We start from the raw sequence: 27254 nt of genomic DNA on the forward strand, positions 1-27254 counted from the left end.
TTCTGAATGTGTATTACGTAACCATACGTACGTACGTATGCATATACGCCCACGTACATGTTACGCCCGTGATTTTGTAAATTATTTAAATTTGATATAAAAACTATGTTCCATGGAAAATGCAAGAATATTGTGTTGAACATTATATGTATTTCATACACATATGTACACGTCTATGTCGTGTGTAATCAAGAGTGTATATGCAACATACAGAGTTGCACAAGTTTAATAATAAATACTGATGCTACGTTTCTATGTAAATGTGAAAATACTTTCAAATTTATGATAAATATCTTTACCTCTCTAAATAATATTGAGTCAATGGACTCGAGAATAGAATAATCTATAAACAGCGGTTCAAGCTTTAGATTTCTCACAAATTCCATTATCTAAAACAGATTATTTTAATATATATTATCTTTAAATAATATTAGTCTTATATAGACTATACTTGCTATTATAGTTTTTGCTTCCTCATAGAGGAAGCTTTGTTTAGTTATTTTTCATAAAACTATTCTCTCACTACAATTAGATTGATTATGCCAAGAATACACAAAAGCCTTATAAGGTTGATGAAATGGAAAGATAACATGTGAGTAGCCATAACGTTTATAAATATTACCTTATCAAGTTGTTCCTTAGAATACACGTGGTTTATAATATCAATTAATGCTGTAGTCATTCTAATTTCTCTGTAAAAACAAAATAAACGATTTTTAATTTGTATGTATATGTATAATATACTATCGTAATTACAAGCAGATATATTTATACGGAAGAAAATAATTTACTTGGGTTTTGCTCTCTCCCAATTTTCTAATATATGATCAAGTACTAAGTTATCTCGTGCATGTTTCGCAACATTGTAATGAAAAAAGTTAATGTTATCGATAGTCTCTTCTCTTATATCTTCAAACATCTTTTTATCATAATATTCTGATTTTAAGATGATGGAATTTATGTAAAAATGTTTAGAACAAGCCAGAAACTCTAAACTTATTTTTGTATCTTTTCCAGATAGAATTTCTTTCGCATACATATCATATACACTTATTAAAACAGTTTCATTAGCTATCGATAAACCATTACAATATGTCCATTTCTTCCACCCCGGCAAGGGTTTATGTCTGAAAAGACAAGATATAAAAGTTAGTTTAGAATCTTACATGCATATTTTAAATATTTTTAGATTACTGTATCGGGCATTGTAAGTAATACAAATGTATGGTTAAAAAAGAACGTTTAAATTACACAGGATCTGTTAAGTGTTGTTGCAGTTTATTTAAGGCCATAGTCTTGCAGCTAGAATCATTGAGAACGCATGCCCATTTTACAGCTTCTTGTCTTAAACATTTTATAGAATAACTGTCGTTCCGATTCTCGTTGTATCCTATTGTTTGAAGAAACGGTTCCAATTGTTCGAGTATGATCGTCTAAATATTGTAAAGTTATAAAAATTTTATATTTGTGTATTGAAACTTTTTATTGGTTTATGTACGAAAAAGCGATGGAGCGTGTATGCACGTGTACTTAAGAATACTTTTTTTTTTTAAATAGATGCAATTTGATTATAAATTTTTTCAATTCTTTTTTATCATTATACAAAGTTTATCAATAGTGTGAAAATCTGCAAATAACTTTCGTAGAAATAAAAATATCGGAAAGTAAAACAGTGAAACACCTGTTCCAATATTTCAAAGAAGCTACCATTTGGCATGAGTGTCTATCATCTCCCGCCTCCAGGTGCGTGACGGCAGGATAAGGATTGAAAATTTTAAACGGCTCTCGGGTTCAAATGGGAGCTTATTTAAAAGGTTTTTTATAGAAAAACAAAACCCGAACAAGTCGCTACGACACCTCCATCCAAAATAATAGCCGTTTAAAAGTCGAAATTTCATACACTTGGCGTTACTCAAGAACAACTGCGTGGAAGTGGCATGAATCTGATCCCGTATACTATTTTTAGTCAAACGTACAATTTTTTATTTATTAATTCGCGAACTGAAAAAATAAAAGTTCTCGGCAGAAGCAGAGAGCGTGCTACTGCGGACGTTGTCACGCCACCCACATGCAATCATGAGCGCTAACATTTTGTTCACTATATAGGATATTTCATTAAATCTTACGTCACAATTGTTATTTTATTACAAAGCATGTAATGTTTAGATGTAACAACTTTTCTGAGCAACATCTTTTACCTTGACATATTTACTTTCATCTGGAAAATGGAAGATGTAAGATATGCGTTCAAGAACTTTGATCATAGGATACCATGCTGCATATTCTGTCTCTTGTCGTAGATATCTCGTAAGTTCCCAAAACATAGAGGCATTGAGCTGGCTCGTCATTGTAAAATAAAACGCATCGTCGATGATTTGAGCACGATTAAGAACATGAATATTCGTATAATTTTTAGAATTGAGATAACATGCAATTCTTTGCCAATTCTCAGTATCGTAGTTGACACGATAATATCCTGTTACAATATAAATTAATATTATTGTCCATTAAATCTTTTCCAAAAAAAAAAGATAGAAGAAAGATGCCAAGTGCAAAAGTTCAATAAAGTGTACATATCAGTTGAATGTACCTACATTACTTATAAGAAGTTGACTGTTGATATGCTTTAAAGTTAAAAATAGTGTAATTAGATACTTTAAAAATATTTTAAAAGTGTTTTACTATACAAAAATGGACTTAACATCACGAAAAAATACATCATAATTTTGGGCAAATATATTAACGTGAAAAATATATTATAAGCTTATCGTTTAAATCTATTTTTCCTAAGAAAGTACCTAATCATCAAATTACGGCAACTGAACTAAAACTTATGCATACATAGTTGTTTTATTATTACATTGATATTAAAATATTTTATCCGATAAAATATAAAATATTTGCTCTGTAACATAAATATGAAACCTAGTATCTTATAAGAAACTTTTGAGCAAAAGGATAAAAATCGAAATATATTATTAGAATAAAAGAAATACTTAACACAAAAAACTTGGCGTAAAATAAAGCTTAAAATAATTTTAAATTATAAAAGTATTTACTATTACTATGATCTGATCCATATCTTAACCAATAACTTTACTGTAAATTTGATGCAATTTTACTATCTGCTTTTGAAGTGACAATGCACTTACATTATATGCATTTCAAATTTAAATTTATATAACATACTTTTTATAAACTTGGTTTAAATTAAATAAAAAAAAATGGTACATTCCAGCAAACACAATGCAACATGTAACGTACAGGTTAGTTGTAATTTCCTACTCAACAATATAAATGCAATATAACACGTGTGATAAGCTTAATTAATAAATTGATAAAATAATATTATTGAGGCTACATTTGCTGTAGAAAATTTACTAGCTGCTAGATATAGCAAGTTCTTGCATTTAGTAACTTCTTGTTGTAATAATATTTTTTTTTATTTTATATATTGTTTTTAATTCAGCCTTTCTATTGAAATAAATCTATCACACACTTTAAGAAATTTTTATGGAAATATACTTCGAAATATCATATATTCTTTAAAGTATTTAGCTGTACAATCAGAGCTAAATACTTCTACAATGCTTTTTATCTAATCATTTTTTCTCGGGTATGTAGCTGTACTTGATTATTGAACTTATTGGTGCACTTTTAACAGTTCTAGGTATATCACGTTTTACAACATTCAATATTTTGTAGACAGTATATAATTAATTGACGTATATACTTTGTTAATATGCGCACTTAGCGCCTTTCTTTATCTTTTTTAAAGAAATAGTTTTGAAAACTTATTTATAGAATCTAAGTGTTCCAACAAAATAGTTTCTTACACAAATGTGCATGTGCATGTGCAATAATTTGAATTTGACAATAATATAATCTAAAATTAACAGTACCTATAATATAGAAAATTAAATTTATAGTAAAACTGTATAAAAATAAATTTAACCTGTAGTTGTCACTCGGGGTCAAAGTGACCCTAGACTATTTCTTTATATTAAAGCAACATATCTTAAGAGTATTGTTCAAAATTTTGAGCAAGAAACATTAAAAAATAAAAGTTATGATTTTGTTATTTTTCTGGAAGTTACATTTTTTAAGGATTATTTTCAACATGATGCCTCTCGAAAAGTTAATTTTTTATAATGAGAATACATTCTACAATGTTCAAACTTAAGTAATTCTAAAGTTTTTTGCGATTAGTTTTTGAACAGCAGCTGCTTGAAAATTGATTGGGATCAAATTGGCCCTGTGTGACAAACGTGTTCGAAAAAAGAGATATGACAACCGAGGGTTAATAACTTTGACATTGATATGTTTGAATGGAGTTAAATTTTCTTCTTTATTGTTTTACTAGATTTTGATTATGTAAAATAAATTGCGAAAATACAAGAAAATAATCGTTTAATACTTACCAATTTGTTGCATATTCAATATTATCCAGCTATGTTCAAACTTCTTATCAAATAAAGTATGTTCTTCTCCCGATTTAATTAAAGTACTAGATAAATTATTAAAATTCGTGTCCAATGACGTAGTAAATGTTGTAGGAATTGACCAAGTTTCTGTTGATGTATCTTCTATCACTATACTTAAATATTTTATATTGTTATAATAATTTAACGTTACATTTAGTACAGGATAATAATTTTGGCTTATCCAAGGATATACTATCTCTTTTATGTTAATATTTGGTGATATAAGTGTTGGTAATTCATTACAAGCAGTTTGCATGGCAGCCCAGAAATCATTCGGAGTAGCTAATCTAACAGAAATTTCCCAAAATTTAATCATGTTAATACAGTATATGTAATGCAACACATATTATATTCAAAAGTAAAATTTATTGCTTAATTTATTTCTGAATATACAGCTGAGGTCAATTTATATAATTTTAACTTAAAAAAGATAAAAAGTTTAGGGTAAAAAGATCGAAATAATTTATATGACAAATACATTTTTATATGACAATCTAATAGAAATTGTTTAAGAATAAATTCTAAAAAAAATATGCACTTACTTACAGATGTAAAGAATAATGGAATACGTGAGTCAATAATATATTGCATTAATATATTGAAATAATGATTAGATATTAAGTAAAGGGAGGAAACTTATCAGAATATATTGAAATAAGTTGAACATTGAAAAAAATAATTAGAACAGAAAATTGATAAAGATAAGTAATAGCAAAGTTAACGATAAAGAAATTAAGAGATAATAATGAAATGTAAGTTATAAAAAAACGCAAAAGAAGTAAAAAATAAGAGAAAAAATGAAAACAAAAAATTCTTAAAAATATTATTAAGCAAAAATAGGAAGTAGTATAATAAGAAGAACTAATCATCAAAAATCGTCAATATAAAACAAAAAAAATTAGTTCAGTGTTGTGGACATGTAGAAAGAAAATAGAGAAAGACATAAGTAGTGCACATTCATAGAGAAAAAAAATATATATTAATACAAGTAGGTATGGGAGAAACTTGAAAACAATATATGTAGACAAACCAAAAAGAACAGAAATAAATACTCACTGTTTTTTTAAATATATATTGATACCGATCTGAAACACTTGATCTGTGACTATATGTTGCAACATGCGCAATATAGCAGGTGCTATAACATTATAAAATAATTAGATCTAGTTAACTACATTTATTAACAGCAATAAAAAATTTGTAATTTTGTAAATTTTATTTTTTTATCTTGTACTTCTTTATATTACCTTTGATATAATAGGAGAAAGAGAAAATTGAATTAATATCAGAGATCATGTTGCCTTTTTGTTCCCACGATGTAAGAGGTTCCATAATTCCTTGGCCGTCCAAATAGAGAGATTCTTGCACAATTTGGACAACAAACAAATCCGACATACGAGAATTTGGAATAATCTAGAAACGAAAGCTTACTTGATGATAAGAGTAATCATGGAATATTTAATTTGAGCGAATGCTTTAACTAGCAATATGCAACAGCACTATTTGCACGCTGTTACTGCAGTTATTTTGATATTTTTTATTAAAAATATGCATAAACACTTTCAAAGTAAGTATTTTACAATTTTGTAGATAGCATTGAAAATACTTGAACTAGGATTCTTAAAATCTCCACCAGTATATATTATTTTGAAAAAGTACACTCCATAAGAGATGTATAAGCAATTAACCTTATCAATAATTTTTGATACAAAAAGAACCGTAGCAATACCCTCATTTAACCAGAAGTGGGACCACCACGATGGACATGTCATAGAACTCAACCATTGTCGTGTTATTTTGCGTCCAATTAAACACGTTATTTTCATTTTGCGAGCAATATTATCTTTCTCTTCATCATAAATAATATCTTCGTCTCTGAAAGTCATTCATATATATAATATATCGCATTGGTTTGAACTATTCTTTACCTTGTTACCTTATTTATTGCTTCCTTAATATTATTTGGTATATCATAATTACTTGTATTCAAATATTACTCAGATATAATGTAATTGAGAATGAATAAAAATAGGCGAATATATCATTTTATTTTAATAGATATGAGGAAAAGTTGTATATATACATATATATATATATATATATATATATATATAATATATTTTTATTTAATACAAATTTGTCTACAGCATTTACGACAATAATAACACAGCCCCACAAAAAAAAATTTTTTTCTGTCCGGCGGACCGGACTAGTCAATTCTTACGTATTTTTGGTCGCTGAATCCGAATCCGAGGTCAGAATTCAAAAGTTGGTTCGTGTTTTTTTTCTAATCTCAAAAAACATACTTTTTTAGTACATTTTGAGCCGTAATGAAAAAGCGCGAGCTAGTTTCGAAATTCTGACCGTGGATTTGGATTCAAAAGCTTGAATTACATAACAATTGACTAGATTTTTTAATACAAAATGGCAGATTTAATATGGCGGACCCAATACGGCGGATGTTTTTTCAAATTGATCCGATTCGCTTGAAACTTGGTACTCAGGGGTTTTTGTGGTCGCTGAGTACGAATCTGATGTCAGTTTTCCAAAATTCAAAATGGCAGATCCAGTATACCCGATGAGTTTTTGAAAATTGACCAGATTCGCCTAAAATTTGTTACTCGAGAGTTTTTGGGGTCGCTGAATACGAATCTGACGTCATATCATAACATAATCACACTGAAAATGCAGTTTTTCCCACATGACTCTGAGAAAGTACAAATCTTATATATTTGACGTCCAAGATCACAATAGTCAAAGTATATCCACCCTGGCAAAAATGAGAAGTTTCATAAACGTTTGTTTGATGTTTACGTGAGCGTTTGCAGAAGTTCGTTGAGAGTTTAGAAACGGTCAGTAGAGAGTTCGTAGAGCGGAAATTGCAACGCTACAGCGTTTGAAAGGCGTTTGTATATAGTGTTTTTGAGAGTTTGCACAGCGTTTACATGACGTATGATGTTTGCTGAGAGTTCTTTAAAACATTTAGAGATCCTCTGTTAAGCGTTTAGGCTGCATTCGGAAACGTCACCCGGGTACACACGGGTATACTCCCTTCTCCTTCTAACTCGCTGAGATAGAAAGAGAAGGGAGTATACCAGTGTGTACCCGGGTGACGTTTCCGAATGCAGCCTAAACGCTTAACAGAGGATCTCTAAATGTTTTAAAGAACTCTCAGCAAACGTCATACGTCATGTAAACGCTGTGCAAACTCTCAAAAACACTATATACAAACGCCTTTCAAACGCTGCAGCGTTGCAATTTCCGCTCTACGAACTCTCTCCTGACCGTTTCTAAACTCTCAACAAACTTCCGCAAACGCTCACGTAAACATCAAACAAACGTTTATGAAACTTCTCATTTTCGCCAGGGTGGATATACTTTGACTATTGTGGTCTTGGACGTCAAATATATAAGATTTGTACTTTCTCAGAGTCATGTGGGAAAAACTGCATTTTCAGTGTGATTATGTTATGATATGACGTCAGATTCGTATTCAGCGACCCCAAAAACCCTCGAGTAACAAATTTTAGGCGAATCTGGTCAATTTTCAAAAACTCATCGGGTATACTGGATCTGCCATTTTGAATTTTGGAAAACTGACATTAGATTCTTACTCAGCGACCACAAAAACCCCTGAGTACCAAGTTTCAAGCGAATCGGATCAATTTAAAAAAACATCCACCATATTGGGTCCGCCATATTGGATCTGCCATTTTGTATTAAAAAATCTAGTCAATTGTTATGTAATTCAAGCTTTTGAATCCGAATCCACGGTCAGAATTTCGAAACTAGCTCGCGCTTTTTCAATACGGCTCAAAATGTACTAAAAAAGTATGTTTTTTGAGATTAGAAAAAAAACACGAACCAACTTTTGAATTCTGACCTCGGATTCGGATTCAGCGACCCAAAATACGTAAGAATTGACTAGTCCGGTCCGCCGGACAAAAAAAAATTTTTTTTTTGTGGGGCTGTGTAATTATTAATCTTAGTATGTAACTTTATAAAAAATATATTTAAAATTTTATATATAACTTTCGCTATAGTTTATACCTTTAATAGTATGATTACGTTTCAGCTTACCACAATTCCTAGCAAAACATATTTGCAAAAATATTTAAAAAATACATTAAAAAAATTTATTTACAACTTATTATATATCTGTAATTGCTGTAAGAAAAAACGTATACGAAACTGTTAAAATTAATTAACTAATTAAAAAACAAAAATAATTTTAACTATCAAAAATGTTCTATAATAACTATTAAAAATCTTTTATTGCCACATATTTTTTTAAACAACCAACCACTTATCTGTTGTGGCATGCTGTCATCGATAAATATCGCATTGACATCTTTAACAAATCGACATTTAAAGCCTCGATATTTTAGTGAGTATTAAAATTAGCACTTTCTCTAAAACTTATACAAAAGTAAATACAAAAGAAGGACGTGTTTAATAGTCATAACTCCTTTTATACACTAATTGTAAGAAAAAAATGTTCTGGATTTTAGTAAATATTAGTTTGCATACAACTGTGACTCCATTTACTAAAATAAAGAAAATTTTCCTTTTTATTAGTAAACGAATGTATATTTTGTACTGATTTTATTTTAGTAAATTTCTTATTTTAGTTATAAAATAAATTTGCTTTTTCTTAGGAACAGAATTTACATCTCAGTTATGCATATATATTACTAAAATTATTATATGTATATACAATCATGTAATGAAACCAATTTAACAATAAAAATATACAAAATTCTGAATTATTTCGTTAAAAAAGCAAAAGTAAATCTATCTCTTAATCCGTTATGCATTAATGTTTGACTGCAGTAAAAAAATATCTAATCATATATATGTTACCTGTAAAGTATAAGTCCCCACTTTGCCATGCCATCATCTATCAAGCCTGGAACCGCGAAATGTTGTTGCATTGAAGAAATATTCAATTGCTTCCTAACGTTTGTTATAACGCGACTTGTAAAATTTAAATTATGTTCAATTTGCTGCCTGCCTCTCAATTTCTCAAATATATTTGTGTAGGGCAAATTGCACAACACTATAGCTACAAGATAAGCGGGCATTGCAGGAATTTCTTCAAAATGTGTTTCTACAATGTCATCATTAACACGGACTCTCTTTCTATAATGCGTATTTGATAAAGCCGTGTACTTTCTGTGGTGCTGTACGATAATTTTAAATGTAGCTTTTATTCCTGGCTCGTTCCAACATGGAAATGTTCGTCGTATTCCAGTAGCTCAGTTACGTGATGCGACAAACCATCTACGAGTTTTAACGATATCTCAAATAATGATAAATTATTAATCTGTGTTAATATTGAAATATGGCATAGGACTAACGGAATGTGAACGATTACGTGTTACAATTAAGAAATAATTTTTTCCTAATATTTTTATGTGTATTTCTTATTATTATTTTATATCTTTACATTATTTTATGCATTACAGTATAATATACTATAACACGTAAAGATGTTTTTATAGTATGCAACATATACGTAACATGAAATTCACGATTGCTTTTAAAATGTGGAAATTTTATATAAATATAACAATTAGCGCTTCTTTCAACATTTGAAATTTCTATGGTTTAAATTTTAAATTTTTTAAATAGTATCTTCTAAATTAAAGATACGGATAAAAATAAGCTTGGATTAAGATGACGGATACTTTGTTCTTAATTGATGGTTACATACATTACATGCTTTTATGCTTTCATGTATTTTATAATTATAGCGTAAAAGTAAGTATTACAAAAATTATACTAAACAATATATTATTTCTTTAAAAACATTAGAAATTAAAATCTATACAGTGGTAATAAAATAAAGGATGACAAGAAAATGAACAAATAAAAAATGTCAGATTTAATGTTCTGCAATATGTGTATATAATTCCAATTACGTATTCCCTATCTTTAACTGAAGTTATTTTAGGACATTTTTTTATAATTCTTTAAAATATTTCAGAGTGTTTTTCTCATTCATTCTTTATATCTAATAGCATATTTATGAAATTTCTTATAATCGGTTAAAATAGTCAACATTTAGATATAAACAATTTAATTATTAATTTTTTTAATGAATATATTCATGTATATGTCCTTGTTAGTTTTAAATCTACTCACTCTCTGTCTCCTTTTTCGTTTATAAACGGAGTCTTGAAGAAACCACCCATGAAGTCACCCATATTAGATATGTTGCCCATAAATTCCATGTTTAGAATATAATTACCAGGTGATAGATGATAGTCAAAATAAATATACGTAACTTCCCTTTTCTCAATGTAAAAATACGTATTTGCGATATGCTTGGTCCTTTTACGCATATCAATATTTTCAATTGTTGTATTTTTAATTTTCAAATATATTGAGTGCAAATGTATCTTACGAGTTTGTTCGTAAATAATAATGCTGACATTAGATTTGCCATGGAAGATATTCTTTTCAACGTCTACATCTAACCAAATTGTATAATGCTTCGGTATTGTATCATTCGGCAAGGGCGAATTTCGGCGCGAACTTCAGTGATAAGCATTTTTTTAGAAACAGAAGCCATAATCAACATTACATTGAATAGTAATTTGAATAATTCCATGATAATTTTTTCAACAGGTTCAGTGGTGTTTGTAGAAATGAGCCTAAGTTAGAAGAAAAAGAAACATGAAATTTAAAGTAAATATTTGTAAACAGAGGAAAACATTATAACAATTTTATATGTATATTCCGTTACATGTACAATTAAGTTTATGTTCTCGAGGCGTTTTTGAGATTTGTGCGCTTTATGATGCTACTAATTGTAATTTTTGTTTTGGCTAAGCGTATTAGATGGCAAAACACCAACATTTTACACAAAAAAACAATATGTATATATTTAATGTATAAAATCTCGTAAAATATCATGTTAATTATAAAATATTATTGTTTTTTATTATTTTGTACTTGTATATTTGTTAAGTTTGCTCGTATTACATATAAGACAATAATTACATATAAGACATATAAGATTAATAGACTTTTGTGTTATTAATTGTGAATCCGAGATTAAACTTTCTAATTTTGAAATGTGTTGTCCATCATAGCAACTAGCAAGTAAATAATTTTTACATATAATTACTGAAATAATAAATTTGGCATTTTTGAATGGAATAAGTAAAAAGTAATGAAGAAGATGTTAAATGGTTCATTTATGGAAAAACTGTAAAATTTAAGTCAAGCTCAATATAAATAATGTTAACACGTAAGATTGAAGCAAGTTCAGATAACACGATAAATATAATAATTTATTTTTGAGACCATTATTTTAAAATACTTATGTATTGTTAATGATTCAATGCATATCTATTTATTTTCATATTTCTCGTATTATAAGTATGGTTATATGAGATTAATTATGTATATATAATCCTGGAAAGAGTTTAAAATTATTTGATACTTAGAATTTATAATGACACTGGTAAATTTGAAATTAACCGTGATTAATGCTTACCAATTACGAATGCCAGAAGTCTGTCTATAGAATCGCAACCTTTCCGTCTCGAGAGATCACTAAGAACTGAGGACGATGGTGGTAATAAACATTATATATAGTAAATACGTACTGTCACAAGTTCTAAAGTCGTTAAAGTCGTATCATTATCCGATAAATTCGAATATCGTTATATTGTTACTGACAATGAGATATATCTTTTATTAGTTATATTTTTTTTAAAACTAGTACGCAATCTTGTAATAAAGTATTTGATATATTATTGACTTGATCTTTACATAAGGTCATATTATCCCCTCTTGCAACATGATTAGTGAACATAAAATAAGTACTATTTTAAACAAATTTTTTAATTTCTTTATTATTATTATTATTATTATTATTATTATTATTATTATTGGTAGAATAATGCAAACTTAGAATTAAGCTTTTGTTTATTGGAAATGTAAAATCATAAACAGTTGTAGGATAATTAAATTTAAAATAAAATGCTTGTGAAGAAATAAATAGGAAAGTATGTGAGTTTAAAAGTTGTATTTTTTCTTAATAATTTACATTAAACTCTAATATTATCTTAATTGGAAATGTATTTACAAAGATGTACATATAGTGTGTACAAATATAATAAAATTGAAATTATTTCAAAAAGTAAGCGCTAAGTATTTGAAACCAATTGCAATGTCATTAGAATCAGATAATTAATTTGTTTTTTTATTTTAACATCTTTATTTATATTTAACAATGTTTTATTTATTCACAATGTTATGAAATAACTTATACACACATTTAGAATATGGATATAATAAGAACATTTTTAAATTAGGCATATACATAAATTACATCTAAATAGATATGTCGATTACACCAGACATATCAAGAAACACGGTAGCGTGTCTTGCGCCAAGTACACGCGCAGCGCGAGACCGCCATGTATCTTTACATGAAGGAACGAGTTGCGATCTGTATCGACATTGCACGTTGTTTCAATTAGTGGCTTCGAAATTTTCGATACATGTGTGAATGGAAACATATAAAAAAAAATATCCTTTATTTTGATTTAGAACAAAATATATCAAAAACGGAGATCGAAAAACACTCCCGCGTATAGTTCTTTGTTAGGTTTATAAAATTTTAATTATTTCTATATCATAGATGAATCAGACAATAAAAAAGCTATTACAATAAGAAAGAGGCAGTATAGTATAAGTATAAATTCTTTATTGTGTAAATCAGAAATAAACACTTTACATTGTCAAACATCAAAAATACCAAAAATTAATATACTACATAAATTACATATCAATAAAGAGAAAGAGAGTAAACTTAATAAAAAAAATTAAATTCCTAACATAAAACAATGCAATTTAATTTAAATAATATATTATAAATATTATTATAAAGCTTAAAATATTAAAATAGATATTTAGTATTCTAAATTAAATACATTAAATAATATAACATGTTAATATATATTGTTAATATCTCATCAACATTATGACAAAGCTATTAATATAATAATTAAACATTCATTACATTAATTATATATTAATAATCATATATTATTAATTACTAAAATATATAATAATATTAACACATTATATTATATAAGTAACAATATAAGTAACATACTATATAATATTTGTGTTCTTATTAATAATAGTAATTATTACTAATGTATTATATATATTTGTAGAAGTTATTAAAATAATAAATTATACTTATATACACCCGCATATATATATAAACATATGTATGTACATGTATACAATATTAAAATAACTTATACAGTGAGAGAGACTCTTATAATAATATTTAAGATATTCTACGTAGTCACTGGAATAACTATAAAACTCATAAGTAATGGACAATGGATAAACAATACATAAATATAAATAAATACTGGAGTAACATAAAAAAAATACATAAAAATGTTTTATAACAATTTTTTCAAAAATCTATAATGCTATTGTTTTACTTTATTATTAAGAGTGCATTCCGTTTCACGCATGATGCGCATAACGCATCATTTATCCTTGTTGTTCACCGAATATTAAACAAAAATAAATGATGCATTATGCGCATCAAGCATGAAACGGAATGCACCCTAAATGTAGTTGAATACAGTATGATGTCAAGCATTGCAGTCTTCTATTTTTCGGCCGGCTGGACTGATTCCAAACACGGAAACAAAAGTGTTTTTCTGATTCTCGATTTGAGACAAACGTACATCAATCTTGTTGTGAATATCCGAAATTAATTCAATTACTCTGTTTTTAATAAATTCACGAGTCTATAAAATAATTTTAATATGTTAAAAATTAATTTATAATTTATTCCACTTGTTGTCAACAAATAAATGATTTTGGCACTTAAAAACAATATTTATAATATATTCGCACTTTCGATGCAGCTACAAAATGTCGCGTGTGTATTATGTACATACGTGTACATATATGCATATACGCCCTTACATCAAATTAAGAAGTAGTCTACCACGTAAGGCAGTTGGCTCACGATCCTGAGGTCCCGAGGTCCCGAGTTCAAATCCCACCAAGGTAAGTGTGTTTTTCAAATACAAGAAAATATTTATAATTATAGACTGCATCTTAAGAAACAAATTTAGTTATAAAAAAGTAATAAAACTAAGAAAAAAATAATTTTTTTTATGCCGGGTAAATATCGGAAATCAGTGTCCTCTAGTATTAAGAGGACTGCAATCTTGTAGTACTGTAATCCTGTAATATTTTCCTGTAATCCGAGCGTATAGTACGAAAATATTACAGTATATTACAATACTTCAGTCTGTAATTTTGTGTAATACTTTTATGTAGTTCCTGTAATATAATTTTCTGTAATCCGCTGTAGTTTCTTTCCGTAAGGGATATTATGTCGTGTGTAATCAAGTGACACATAGAGTAGCACATGTTTAATAATAAATGTTGATAATACATTTTCTTGTAATTGTGATAGTATCTTCAAAGGAAGGTATGCAAAATTGAGGTTTTGGAAACTATTTAAAGAAACAAATACATATTCTTACATATTTTGAGCCGTAGAATGGCTATGAAATTTACGCCTGCAGGAGAAAACGTGGAAAATGAAGTAAAATGAAAAAAAAAACGTAAAATTATTGAAACCCTAGACAGGGTTTTTAATTAATTATTAACTAATTTTCTTACGTTTTCTTACGTATTTTGAGTCACAGAATCTTTAGTCAGCTGTCTGGGGGTACTCAACATATAAAAGGTGTTCCAAGGTGTGAAGTCTGGAAACGATCAAATATCTTGTAAATAATAGATTTTAGAAAAAAATGTTTTATACAAAAGTTGTTCAAATCAATGAGTAGAAAGAGAAAACACAATAAAAAATAGGGGTTTTTATTTGATAAAATAAAGTTGGCCTTGATCTGACTTTGGCAATGCCACTTATGGTCAAGTTATAACTGCCATTAAATGCATCTTTTTAAACCTTACGACTTCTGTCTAAAACATTTTTTTTTTTTCTAAAATCTATTATTTATAAGATATTTGACTGTTTCCAGATATTTAGGACCTTTATATGTTGAGTACCCCCAGATTGCTGGCTCAAGATTCTGTGACAAAATATCTAAGAAAACGTAAAAAAATTAGTTAAAAATTAATTAAAAATTTTGTCGAGGAGTTTTAACAATTTCACGTTTTTTCCCATTTTTCTCCATTTTCTATGTTTTTTTCGTAACAGCTGTAATTTTTATAGCTATTTTCAAATTCTAAGAAATATGTAAGAATAAGTAAGATTTATTTGTTTCCCTAACAGTTCACAAAACCTCAATTTTGCATTCCTTCCTTTTATGTATAAATCCTTACCTCGCGAAATAACTTTGAGTTAATGGACTTAAGATTAGAACAAGCACTGAATTCTAACAATGAATATCTCTTTATATTCTTCATAAATTTCTTTATCTAAAACACAGATTATTTTATATACTATTTCCTATCTATAAATAACTTTAATCTCATATAGAATATATTTAATTGCTACTATATATTTCAGTTATTTTGTATTAAATTATTCTTTCACTACAATTAGATTGATTATGCTAAGATTACAACAAATTTAATAAAGTGCATAAAATGGAAAGATAACATGTAAGTATAGCAATAACGTTTCTAAACATTACCTTATGCAGTTGTTTCTTAGAATACACGTGGTTTATAATATCAATTAATGCTGTTGTCACACTAATTTCTCTGCAAAAACAAAACAAACGATTCTTAATTCTTATACATATATGATATGTTTTCATGATTACAGCTAGAATATATTTATACGGAAGAAAATAATTTACTTGGGTTTTGCTCTCTCCCAATTTTCTAATATATGATCAAGTACTAAGTTATCTCGTGCATGTTTCGCAACATTGTAATGAAAAAAGTTAATGTTATCGATAGTCTCTTTTCTTATATCTTCAAACATCTTTTTATCATAATATTCTGATTTCATGATGATGGAATTTATGTAAAAATGTTTAGAACAAGCCAGGAACCCTAAAGTTATTTTTGTATCTTTTTGAAATAGAATTTCTTTCTCATATATATGATATACACTTATTAAAACAGTTTCATTAGCTATCGATAAACCATTACAATATGTCCATTTCTTCCACCCCGGAAAGAGTTTATTAAGTCTGAAAAGACAAGATAATAAAAGTTACTTTAGAATCTTACATGCATGTTTTAAATATTTTTAAATTACTGTATTAGGCATTGTAAATAATACAAATGTTTGGTTAAAAAAGAACGTTTAAATTACACAGGATATGTTAGGTGCCATTGCAGTTTATTCAAGGCCATTGTCTTGCAAATAGTATGATTTAGAACGCATGCCCATTTTGCAGCTTCTTGTCGTAAACATTTCATTAAATAACTGTCGTCGTTGTATAATTCCATTGCTCGAAGAAACGGTTCCAATTGTTTGAGTATGATTGTCTAAATATTGTAAAGTTATAAAAATTGTTTATTTGTGTATTAAAACTTTCTATTAGTTTATGCAGGAAAAAATGATGGAGCGTGCGAATATACACGTGTACTTAAGAATACTTTTTCAAAAAAATAGATGCAACTTAATTAGAAAATTTCTCAATTCCTTTTTTGATCGTTATACAAAGTTTACCAATAGTATGGAAACCTTTAAATAACTTTCGTAGAAATGAAAATATCGGAAAACGGTGAAACATGTGTTTCATAAAAGCTACCATTTGACATGAGTGCCTATCATCTCTCTAGATGCGCGGGGGCGGGATGGGGATAGAAAATTTTAATTGATTCTTGGGTTCAAGTGGGAGTTTATTTGAAAGATTCTTTAAAGGGAAACAAAACCGACCAGTTTTAAGTCGCTACGACACCCCCGTCCAAAATGGCGGCCGTTTAAAAGTCGAAATTTCATGCACTTGGCGTTACTGAAGAACAACTGAATGGAAGTGACATGAATCTGATCCCGTATACTATTTTTAGTCAAACGTATAATTTTTTATTTATTAATTCGCGAACTGAAAAAATAAACACATGCAATCATGAGTACGAGAAAAAACCGAACACCTCTGTATTATGCTAGCGGGACCAAATCAGTAAAATCAAACAGGACCTATCGGATTATTTAGTACCCATTTTGTACAAATTTGTATCACTCATAATAATTTTGTACCCCGTGCTATTTCGAAACACACACACACACACACACACACACACACACATGCGCGCGCGCATACACAACATACACGCATATTTCCACATGTGTAATATCGAACTAGTCAATATATTTCCAGCATACGTAAATCTAATACAGCCGTTTTTGAACAGTTACAGCAAAAATTCTGTTTATTTTTGAAGGTTGTGCTCGTTGGGATTTTTTATCAAACGATCATAAACTACAACATATCCAACTTTTAAACAATTTAACCGAGATCACGTTTCCATAAGGTGATATGCGGTATCGCTGAAAATCCTTTGCTGACAATCTGCGCGCATGCTGCTAACATTTTGTTCACTATATAAGATATTTCATTAAATCTTACGTCACAATTGTTATTTCATTACAAAGCATGTATTGTTTAGATGTAACAACTTTTCTGATCAACATCTTTTACCTTGAAATATTCACTTTCATCTGGAAAATGGAAGATGTAAGATATGCGTTCAAGAATTTTGATCATAGGATACCATGCTGCATATTCTGTTTCTTGCCATAGGTATTTCGTAAGTTCCCAAAATATAGAGGCATTGAGCTGGCTCGTCATGGTAAAATAAAACGCGTCATCGATGATTTGGGCACGATTAAGAACATGAATATTCGTATAATTTTTAGAATTGAGGTAACATACAATTCTTCGCCAATTCTCAGTATCGTAGTTGACACGATAATATCCTGTTGTAATATAAATTAATATTATTGACCATTAAATATTTTCCGAAAAAAGATAGAAGGAAGGTGCCAAGTACATAAGTTCAATAAAGTATACATATCAGTTGAATATACATTACTTGTAAAAAGTTTACTGTTGATGCTCTGAGTTTGAAAGTAGTGTAATTACATACTTTTAAAAATATTTTAAGATGTTTTACTATGTAAAAATAGACTTAACGTCACGAAAAAATTGATCATAATTTTGAGCAAATATATATATTAACGTGCCAAAAATATATTATAAGCTTATCGTTTAAATCTATAGTAAATATGCATAAAAGGTCAGTACTTACCGATTTTATCGCCACTTAAATATGTTGTAGGGGAGGTCTTTCTGAGTAATTCTACGCAAGAAATAAGTTGAGGACGGCATTGGTTTAGAAGAAATAGAAAATTAAAGTTTTACATTTTATTACTTTTTTTAGATATATTATAAAGTAACATTAGTTCTAAAAGAAATAATTTGCTGATATGTATGGATGGACACGTGTAGGCTACCGCTCCTCCTCCGCAAGCAGGAGTGGGTGGTGGTGGATCTTGGTTCGCGTGGAAAGTTAATTAAGAACCCGTTTTTTTTTTCTTTTGTCGTTTCGTGTGAAAAGTTGGATCGTGTAAAAATGCTTAATATCTGTAACAGAAATAATTTGTTAAAGCAGAGAATAGTTATATTATATTGAAAAGTATATGTGCAATTTTATATTTTAAAAAGTATAAATATATACAAAGTATTCTCTGCTTTAACAATGGCAAAAGCATAAATTGTTGTTTTTCGATATTGTACGGTTCCACATGGGTTTGCAACTTTCCATACGAAGCGACGTTCATCCCACCCCACCCCACCCTTGCTTATAGGGCGAAACAAGGTCTATCATTGTACAGATCGGTTTTTAACTTTCCACCCAAACCGTGGTTTACCCCCACCCACCCCCGCCTACATGTGTACTGTCTATACGAACATATATCAGCAAATTACTTCTTTTAGTAGATATTAAAATTGTGAAACTATAATTTGCTACATCTTCTAAATCAATGTCGTCCCACTTTTTTCTTTCGTAGAATTACCTAGAAAGACCTTCCCTACAACATATTTAAGTGGTGATAAAACCTGTGAGTACTGACCTTTTATACATATTTACCAAATATATTTTTTCTAAGAAAGTAATAATCTAATTGCGGCAACTAAAATAAAATTTATACACATAATTGTTTCACTACAATGTTGACATTAAAATATATCCAATAAGATATAATGTATTCGCTCTGTGACGTAAATATAAACCATATAGAATCTTAAGAAACATATAAGCCATAGGATAAAAATCGAAGAAAATAAATGGTAACACAAAAAAAATTTGTTATTAAAATAAAAAACACAACGCAAAATACTTGGCACTTAAAATATAGCTTAAAATATTTTTGAATAATAAAAATATTTATTCAATTAAATCTATACCTTAATTAAATAATTAATAATTTCACCATAAACTTGATGCAATTTTATTCTATCTGATTTCGAAGTGACAATGCAATTTACATTACATGCATTTCAAATTTAAATTTATATAATATAACATACTTTTCATAAACTGGGTTTAAATTAAGTAAGAAAAAATGGCATATATATAAGCTTATTTAATACACTGATAAATGATAACATAATATAAATCTATTACCCACTTAAAAATTTCTTATAAAAATAACTCCGAAATATCATACGTTATTTTGGGTATTTGGCTTCACAATTATAGCTAAATACATCTACAATAGTTTTTATTAAAAACTATGTAGTTGTACTATACGTTTGAATTTATTTACGGTTATATTGTGCCTTTCTTTAACCTTTATAAAAATGTAATTTTTTAAATTTATGTAATTAATGTTTAACAATTTTATCATAATGTACTTGAAAATATTTAATCACATTAAATATATGTGCTCCAACAAAATAGTTTGTGACATAAATGTAAATGTGCAATAATTTGAATTTAACAATAAAACAATAATATAATCTAAAATTAACAGTACCTATAATATAAAAAATTAAATTTATAGTGTAGTGAAGCTGTATAAAAATAAATTTAACCTTTGGTTGTCACCCGGGGTCAAAGTGACCTTAGACTATTTTTTTATATTAAAGTAACATATCTTAAGAGTATTATTCAAAATTTTGAGCAAAAAGCACTGGAAAATAAAAGTTATGATTTTGTTTTTTTCCGGAACTAACATTTTTTAAAATATTATTTTGAACATGATGCCTCTCGAAAAGTTAATTTTTTTCTAATGAGAATACATTCTACAATGTTTAAACTTAATTCTAGAATTTTTTGCGATCCACTTAATTTGTTAGTTTTTGAACAACAGCTGCTTGAAAATTGGTTGGGGTCAAATTGACCCCGTGTGACAAACGTGTTCGAAAAAAGAGGTGTGACAACCGAGGGTAATAACCTTGACATTGATATACTTGATTGGAGTTAAATTTTCTTCTTTATTGTTTTACTAGATTTTGATTATGCGAAATAAATGCGAAAATACAAGAAAATAATCGTTTAATACTTACCAATTTGTTGCAAGTTCAATATTATCCAGTCACCTTCTTTAACAAGGTAAATAGGTACAGGGAGCCTATCTTTAAAAGTAACTATAGTAGGTGAAGTATTATAAAAATTGTTGTACGATTGCATAGTAGCTGTCAAAGGTATCCACCATGTCTCTGATGCATTTTTCATCCTTACGGTAAAATGGCTTTCAGTGTTATAATTACATGTTGCATTTAGAACAGGATAATGATTTCGACTTATCCAAGGATATATTATCTCTGTTATATTAATTTCTGATGATATTACTGTTGATTTATTATAAGCAATTTGCATGGCAGTCCAGAAATCATCCGGGGTAGCTGATCTAACAAAAATTTCGCAAAAATTAATCACGTTAATATACAGTATATGTAATGCAACACATATTACATTAAAAAGTAAAATTTGTTGCTATTTCTATATGTTAGCAGCTGATGTCAGTATACATAATTTTAACAAAAGATAAGATATGAAGTTACAGGGAAAAAGATAGAAAGAATTTATACGATACAATCTAATATAACTTGTTGAAGAATGAATTCTAAAAAAATATGCACTTACTTAGAGATGTAAAGAGTAAAAGAATACGTAAGTCATTAATATATTGCATTAATATATTGAAATCATGATTAGATATTAAGTAAAAAAAGGACTTATCAGAATATTTTGTAATAAGTTTAACATTGAAAAAAATAATTAAACTGTGAATTGATAAAGAGAAATAATAGCGAAGATAATGCTAAAGAAATTAAGAGAAAATAATGAAATGTAAGTTAGTAAAAAACGTAAAAAATGTAAAAAATAAGGGAAAAGAAATAAAAGCAAAAAATTCTTAAAACTATTATTAAGTAAAAATAGGAAGTAGTGTAATAGGAAGAACTAATCAAACAAATCATCAAAAATCGTCAATATAAAACCAAGAAAGAAAATAAAAATTAGCTCGGGGTGTTATGGACATGTGGAAAGAAAATAGAGATAAGTTAATCACATTCGAAGAGAAGAAAAAGTATATAATATATTAAAAGCATAAAAGATACGTTTCTTGTAAATAGTACAGAAATAAATATAAATGAATACAAGTTTGGGAGAAACTTGAAGACAATATGAAAAAAAAGTAATAAGAACAGAAATATATACTTACTGTTTTTGTAAATATATATCGGTACCGATCAGAAACACTCGATCGCCTACTATATGTTGCAACATGCGCAATATAGCAGGTGCTATAACAAATGACATTATAAAATAATTAGATATAGTTAACTAAATTTATTAACAGCAATAAAAAATTTTTAATTTTGTCAATTTTTTTTTTACATCTTGTACTTCTTTATATTACCTTTGATATAATAGGAGAAAGAGAAAATTGAATTAATATCAGAGATTATGTTGTCTTTTTGTTCCCACGATGTAAGAGGTTCCATAATTCCTTGGCCGTCCAAATAGAGAGATTCTTGCAGAATTTGGACAACAAACAAATCTGACATGCGAGTATTTGGAATAATCTAGAAACGAAAGCTTACATGATGATAAGAGTAATTACGGAATATTTAATTTGAGTGAATGCTTTAACTAGCAATATGCAACAGCACCACTTGCACGCTGTTACTGCAGTTATTTTGATATTTTTCATTAAAAATATGCATAAATACTTTCAAAGTAAGTAGTTTACAATTTTGTAGATAGCATTGAAAATACTTGAACTAGGATTCTTAAAATCTCTCCCAGTATATATCATTTTGGAAAAGTACACTCCATTTTTAAGTAAAATATTATAAGAGATGTACAAGCAATTAACCTTATCAATGATTTTTGATGCAAAAAGAACCGTAGCAATACCCTCATTTAACCAAAAGTGGGACCACCACGATGGACCTGTAGTAGAACTCAACCATTGTCGTGTTATTTTGCGTCCGATTAAACACGTTATTTTCATTTTGCAAGCAATATTATCTCTCTCTTCATCATAAATAATATCTTCGTCTCTGAAAGTCATTTATGTATATATATAGAACTATTCTTTACTTTGTTGCCTTATTTATTGCTTCCTTAATTTTATTTGATATATCATAATTACTTGCATTCAAATATTACTCAGACTAGTCAGACTTAATGTAATTCAGAATGAATAAAGATAAGCGAATATCATTTTATTTTAATAGATATGAGAAGAAGTTGTAAAATATTTTTATTTAATACAAATTTGTTTACTTAATTTATCAAAAAAATAATTATTAATCTCAGTATGTAACTTTATAAAAAATATATTTAAAATTTTATATATAACTTTCGCTATAGTTTACACCTCTAATAGTATGATTACGTTTCAGCTTACCACAATTCCTAGCAAAACATATTTGCAAAAAATATTTTAAAAAAAATACATTGAAAAAATTTATTTACAACTTATCATATATCTGTAATTGCTGTAAGAAAAAATGTATACGAAACTGTTAAAACTAATTAACTAATTAGAAAACAAAAATAATTTTAACTATTAAAAATGTTCTGTGATAACTATTAAAAATCTTTCATTGCCACACATTTTTTTAAACAACCAACCACTTATCTGTTGTGGCATGCTGTCATCGATGAATATCGCATTGACACCTTTAACAAATCGACATTTAAAGCCTCGATATTTTAATGAGTATTAAAATTAGCACTTTCTCTAAAACTTATACAAAAGTAAATAAAAAAGAAGGACGTGTTTAATAGTCATAACTCTTTTTATATTGTAATTGATCAACTCAATGAAACGAATATATATTTTGTACTGATTTTATTTTAGTAAATTTCTTATTTTAGTTATAAAATAAATTCGCTTTTTCTTAGGAACAGAATTTACATCTCAGTTATGCATATATATTACTAAAATTATTATATGTATGTACAATCATGTAATGAAACCAACTTAACAATAAAAATATACAAAATTCTGAATTATTTCGTTAAAAAAGCAAAAGTAAATCTATCTCTTAATCCGTTATGCATTAATGTTTGATTGCAGTTAAAAAATATCTAACCATATATATGTTACCTGTAAAGTATAAGTCCCCACTTTGCCATGTCATCATCTATCAAGCCTGGAACCGCGAAATGTTGTTGCATTGGATAAATATTCAATTGATTCGTAACGTTTGCCATAACGCGACTTGTAAATTTTAAATCATGTTCAAATTGCTGCTTGCCTCTCAAGTTTACATTTTTAATGACAATTGTTTCAGGCAAATTGCACAACACTATAGCTACAAGATAAGCGGGCATTGCAGGAGTTTCTTCAAAATGTGTTTCTACAATGTCATCATTAACACGGACTCTCATTCTATAATGCGTATTCGATAAAACCGTGTACTTTTTGTGGTGTTGTACGATAATTTTAAATGTAGCTTTTATTCCTGGCTCGTCCCAACATGGAAATGTTTGTCGTATTCCAGTAGCCCAGTTATTACGTGTTGCGACAAACCATCTACGAATTTTAACAATATCTCAAATAATGATAAATTTTTAAACTGTGTTAGTGTGTTAAAATATGGCATAGGAGTAACGCGTAGGAATAACGCGTATGGCATAGGAGTAAATACGTACGATTACGTGTTACAATTAAAAAATAATTTTTTATTATATTATTATTTATTATGTGCATTTCTGTTATTATTTTGTATCTTTACATTATTCTATTATATTATTCTATTATATTTGTACAGTATAATATGTAATAATGTCTTTATAGCATGCAACATATACGAAACATAAAATTCACGATTGCTTTTAAAGTGTGGAAATTTTATATAAATGTAACAATTAGAGCTTCTTTCAACATTTGATATTTCTATGGTTTAAATTTTAAATTGTCTTAATAGTATCTTCTAAATTAAAGATACGGATAAAGATAAGCTTGGATTAATATGACGAATACTTTGTTCTTAATGCATTACATACGTTAACTACATGCATTCATGTATTTAATTGTAGCGTAAAAGAAAGTATTACAAAAAATTATACTAAACAATATATTATTTATTTATATTAAAAACATTAGAAAATAAAATCTATACAATGGTAACAAAATGTAGGATGAAACAAGGAAACGAACAAATAAAAAATGTTCGGTGTAATATTTTGCATTATGTGTAAATGATTTCAATTACGTATTCCCTATCTTTAACTGAAGTTATTAAAAGACGTTCTTTATAATTCTCTAAAATATTTCAGAGTGTCTTCCTCACGCATTCTTTATATCTAATAGCATATTTATAAAATTTCTTATAATCGGTTAAAATAGTCAACATTTAGATATAAACAATTTAATTATTAATTTTTTTTAAATGAATATATTCATGTATATGTTCTTGTTAGTTTTAAATCTACTCACTCTCTATCTCCTTTTTCGTTTATAAACGGAGTCTTGAAGAAACCACCCATATCGGAGCCACTCATATCGGATATGATACCCATATATTCCATATTCAGAGTATAATTACCAGGTGTTAGATCATAGTTAAAATAAATATACGTAACTTCCATTTTCTCAATGTAAAAATATGTATCTGCGATATGTTTGGTTCTTTTACGCATATCAATATTTTCAATTGTTGTTGCATTTTCAATTATATCCAAACATATTGAGTGCAAGAATATCGTCCTCGTTTGTTCGTAAATGGTGATGTTGACATTGGATTTTCCATGGAAGATATTCTTTTCAATGTCTACTTCTAACTTAATCTTATAATGCTTCGGTACTACATATTTCTCCAATGGGTAATTAATTTTGGCGCAAACTTCCGTAAGAAACATTTTTTTAGAAACAGAAGCCATAATGAACATTACATTGAATAGTAATTTGAATAATTCCATGATAATTTTCTAAACAGGTTCAGTGGTGTTTGTAGAAATAAGCCTAAGTTAGAAGAAAAAGAAACATGAAATTTAAAGTAAATATTTGTAAACACAGGAAAACATTATAACAATTTTGTATGTACATTCCGTTACATGTACAATTAAGTTTATGCTCTCGAGGCGTTTTTGAGATTTGTGCGCTTTGATGCTACTAATTGTAATTTTTGTTTTGGCTAAGCGTATTAGATGGCAAAACAAATACTTTAGTTTATATTTTATACATAGGTATATGTTAGGTTTCTTTGTCTCTCATGTCAGTTCAATTCAAACATTAATGCTTTTCTTATTGTAAAAATTTCGCGATACAATAGAGACTTTTTGTGATTGTGTAACAAACTAAGATTGAGATTAAATTTTGTTTCCCCATCTAACAGGCATCTTTCTTTCGTTTAAACCCAACACATTATTATTACAAGTATTTAATACACTTTGGATAAATTAAAAATTTCTTTATCACACATTTTTTTATTTTATGTATAATAGTTGATATTTAAAGTCGTGTTAACTACCATTACTTATTGCTATCATTTGATTAATCACCCGAGGATTACAAAGTTTTCTAAATTATAAAAATTTTGCACAAAGAAGCAATATGTATACATTTAATGTATAACATCTCGCAAAATACCATGTTAATTATGAAATATTATTGTTTTTTTTTATTATTTTGCACGGATATTTATCGTTTGTTCGAATTACATATAAGACAACATTAATAGACTTTTGTGTTACTAATTGTGATATCAGATTAAACTTTCTAATTTTGAAATGCGTTGTCCATCATAGCAACTAGCAAGTAAATAATTTTTACATATAATTACTGAAATAATAAAGTTGGCATTTTCGAATGGAATAAGTAAAAAGTAATGAAGAAGATATTAAATGGTTCATTTATGGAAAAACTGTAAAATTTAAGTCAAGCTCAATATAAATAAGGTTAACACTTCAATAAGACTGAAGCAAGTTCAGATAACACTATAAATATAATAATTTATTTTTGTATTTTATCATTTTTTCAAAATATTTAGTTATTGTTAATGATTTAATAAAAACTATACTTTCATATTTTGCGTATTATAATATGGTTGTATGAGATTGATTCAAATATAAATAAAAATATATATAATAGAAAGATCTTACAATAATTTGATACACAGAATTTACAATAATACGGATAAATTCGAAATTAACTGTAATTAATGCTTACCAGTTACGAATTGCTGATCCCAGAAGTCTGTCTATAGAATCGCGACCTTTTCGTTTCGAGAGATCACTTTAAACTGACGACGGTGTTGGTAATAAACATTATAAATGTAAGAACGATTTTCTTTGTTTAACTTACTATGT

General features: G+C 27.8%; 2 protein-coding genes across 2 annotated transcripts; both read right to left on the bottom strand.

Moving 5' to 3' along the window:
- Positions 1-776: 776 nt before the first annotated feature.
- On the bottom strand, positions 777-5508 carry LOC139775933 (aminopeptidase N-like). Its single transcript, XM_071712309.1, has 4 exons — positions 4422-5508; positions 2199-2476; positions 1252-1433; positions 777-1127 (listed from the first exon to the last, which is right to left on the bottom strand). Exons 1-4 carry the CDS (start codon positions 4798-4800, stop codon positions 788-790), a joined length of 1179 nt encoding a protein of 392 aa, XP_071568410.1. The 5' UTR covers positions 4801-5508; the 3' UTR covers positions 777-787.
- An 8313-nt stretch (positions 5509-13821) lies between these two features.
- Positions 13822-27239, bottom strand: LOC139775884 (aminopeptidase N-like). The gene is made up of 13 exons (XM_071712227.1): positions 27115-27239; positions 25384-25908; positions 24049-24477; positions 22807-22993; positions 22348-22513; positions 22150-22231; positions 20990-21333; positions 18116-18393; positions 16783-16958; positions 16319-16657; positions 16151-16220; positions 15837-15932; positions 13822-14281 (listed from the first exon to the last, which is right to left on the bottom strand). The coding sequence occupies exons 2-13, from the start codon at positions 25863-25865 to the stop codon at positions 14123-14125; spliced, it is 2808 nt and encodes a 935-aa protein (XP_071568328.1). The 5' UTR covers positions 25866-25908; positions 27115-27239; the 3' UTR covers positions 13822-14122.
- Positions 27240-27254: the final 15 nt, after the last annotated feature.

This window comes from Temnothorax nylanderi, unplaced genomic scaffold (assembly GCF_030848795.1).
Source record: "Temnothorax nylanderi isolate EJ_2023f unplaced genomic scaffold, tnyl_v1.0 TNYL_tig0108_pilon, whole genome shotgun sequence".
Classification (NCBI taxonomy): domain Eukaryota; kingdom Metazoa; phylum Arthropoda; class Insecta; order Hymenoptera; family Formicidae; genus Temnothorax; species Temnothorax nylanderi.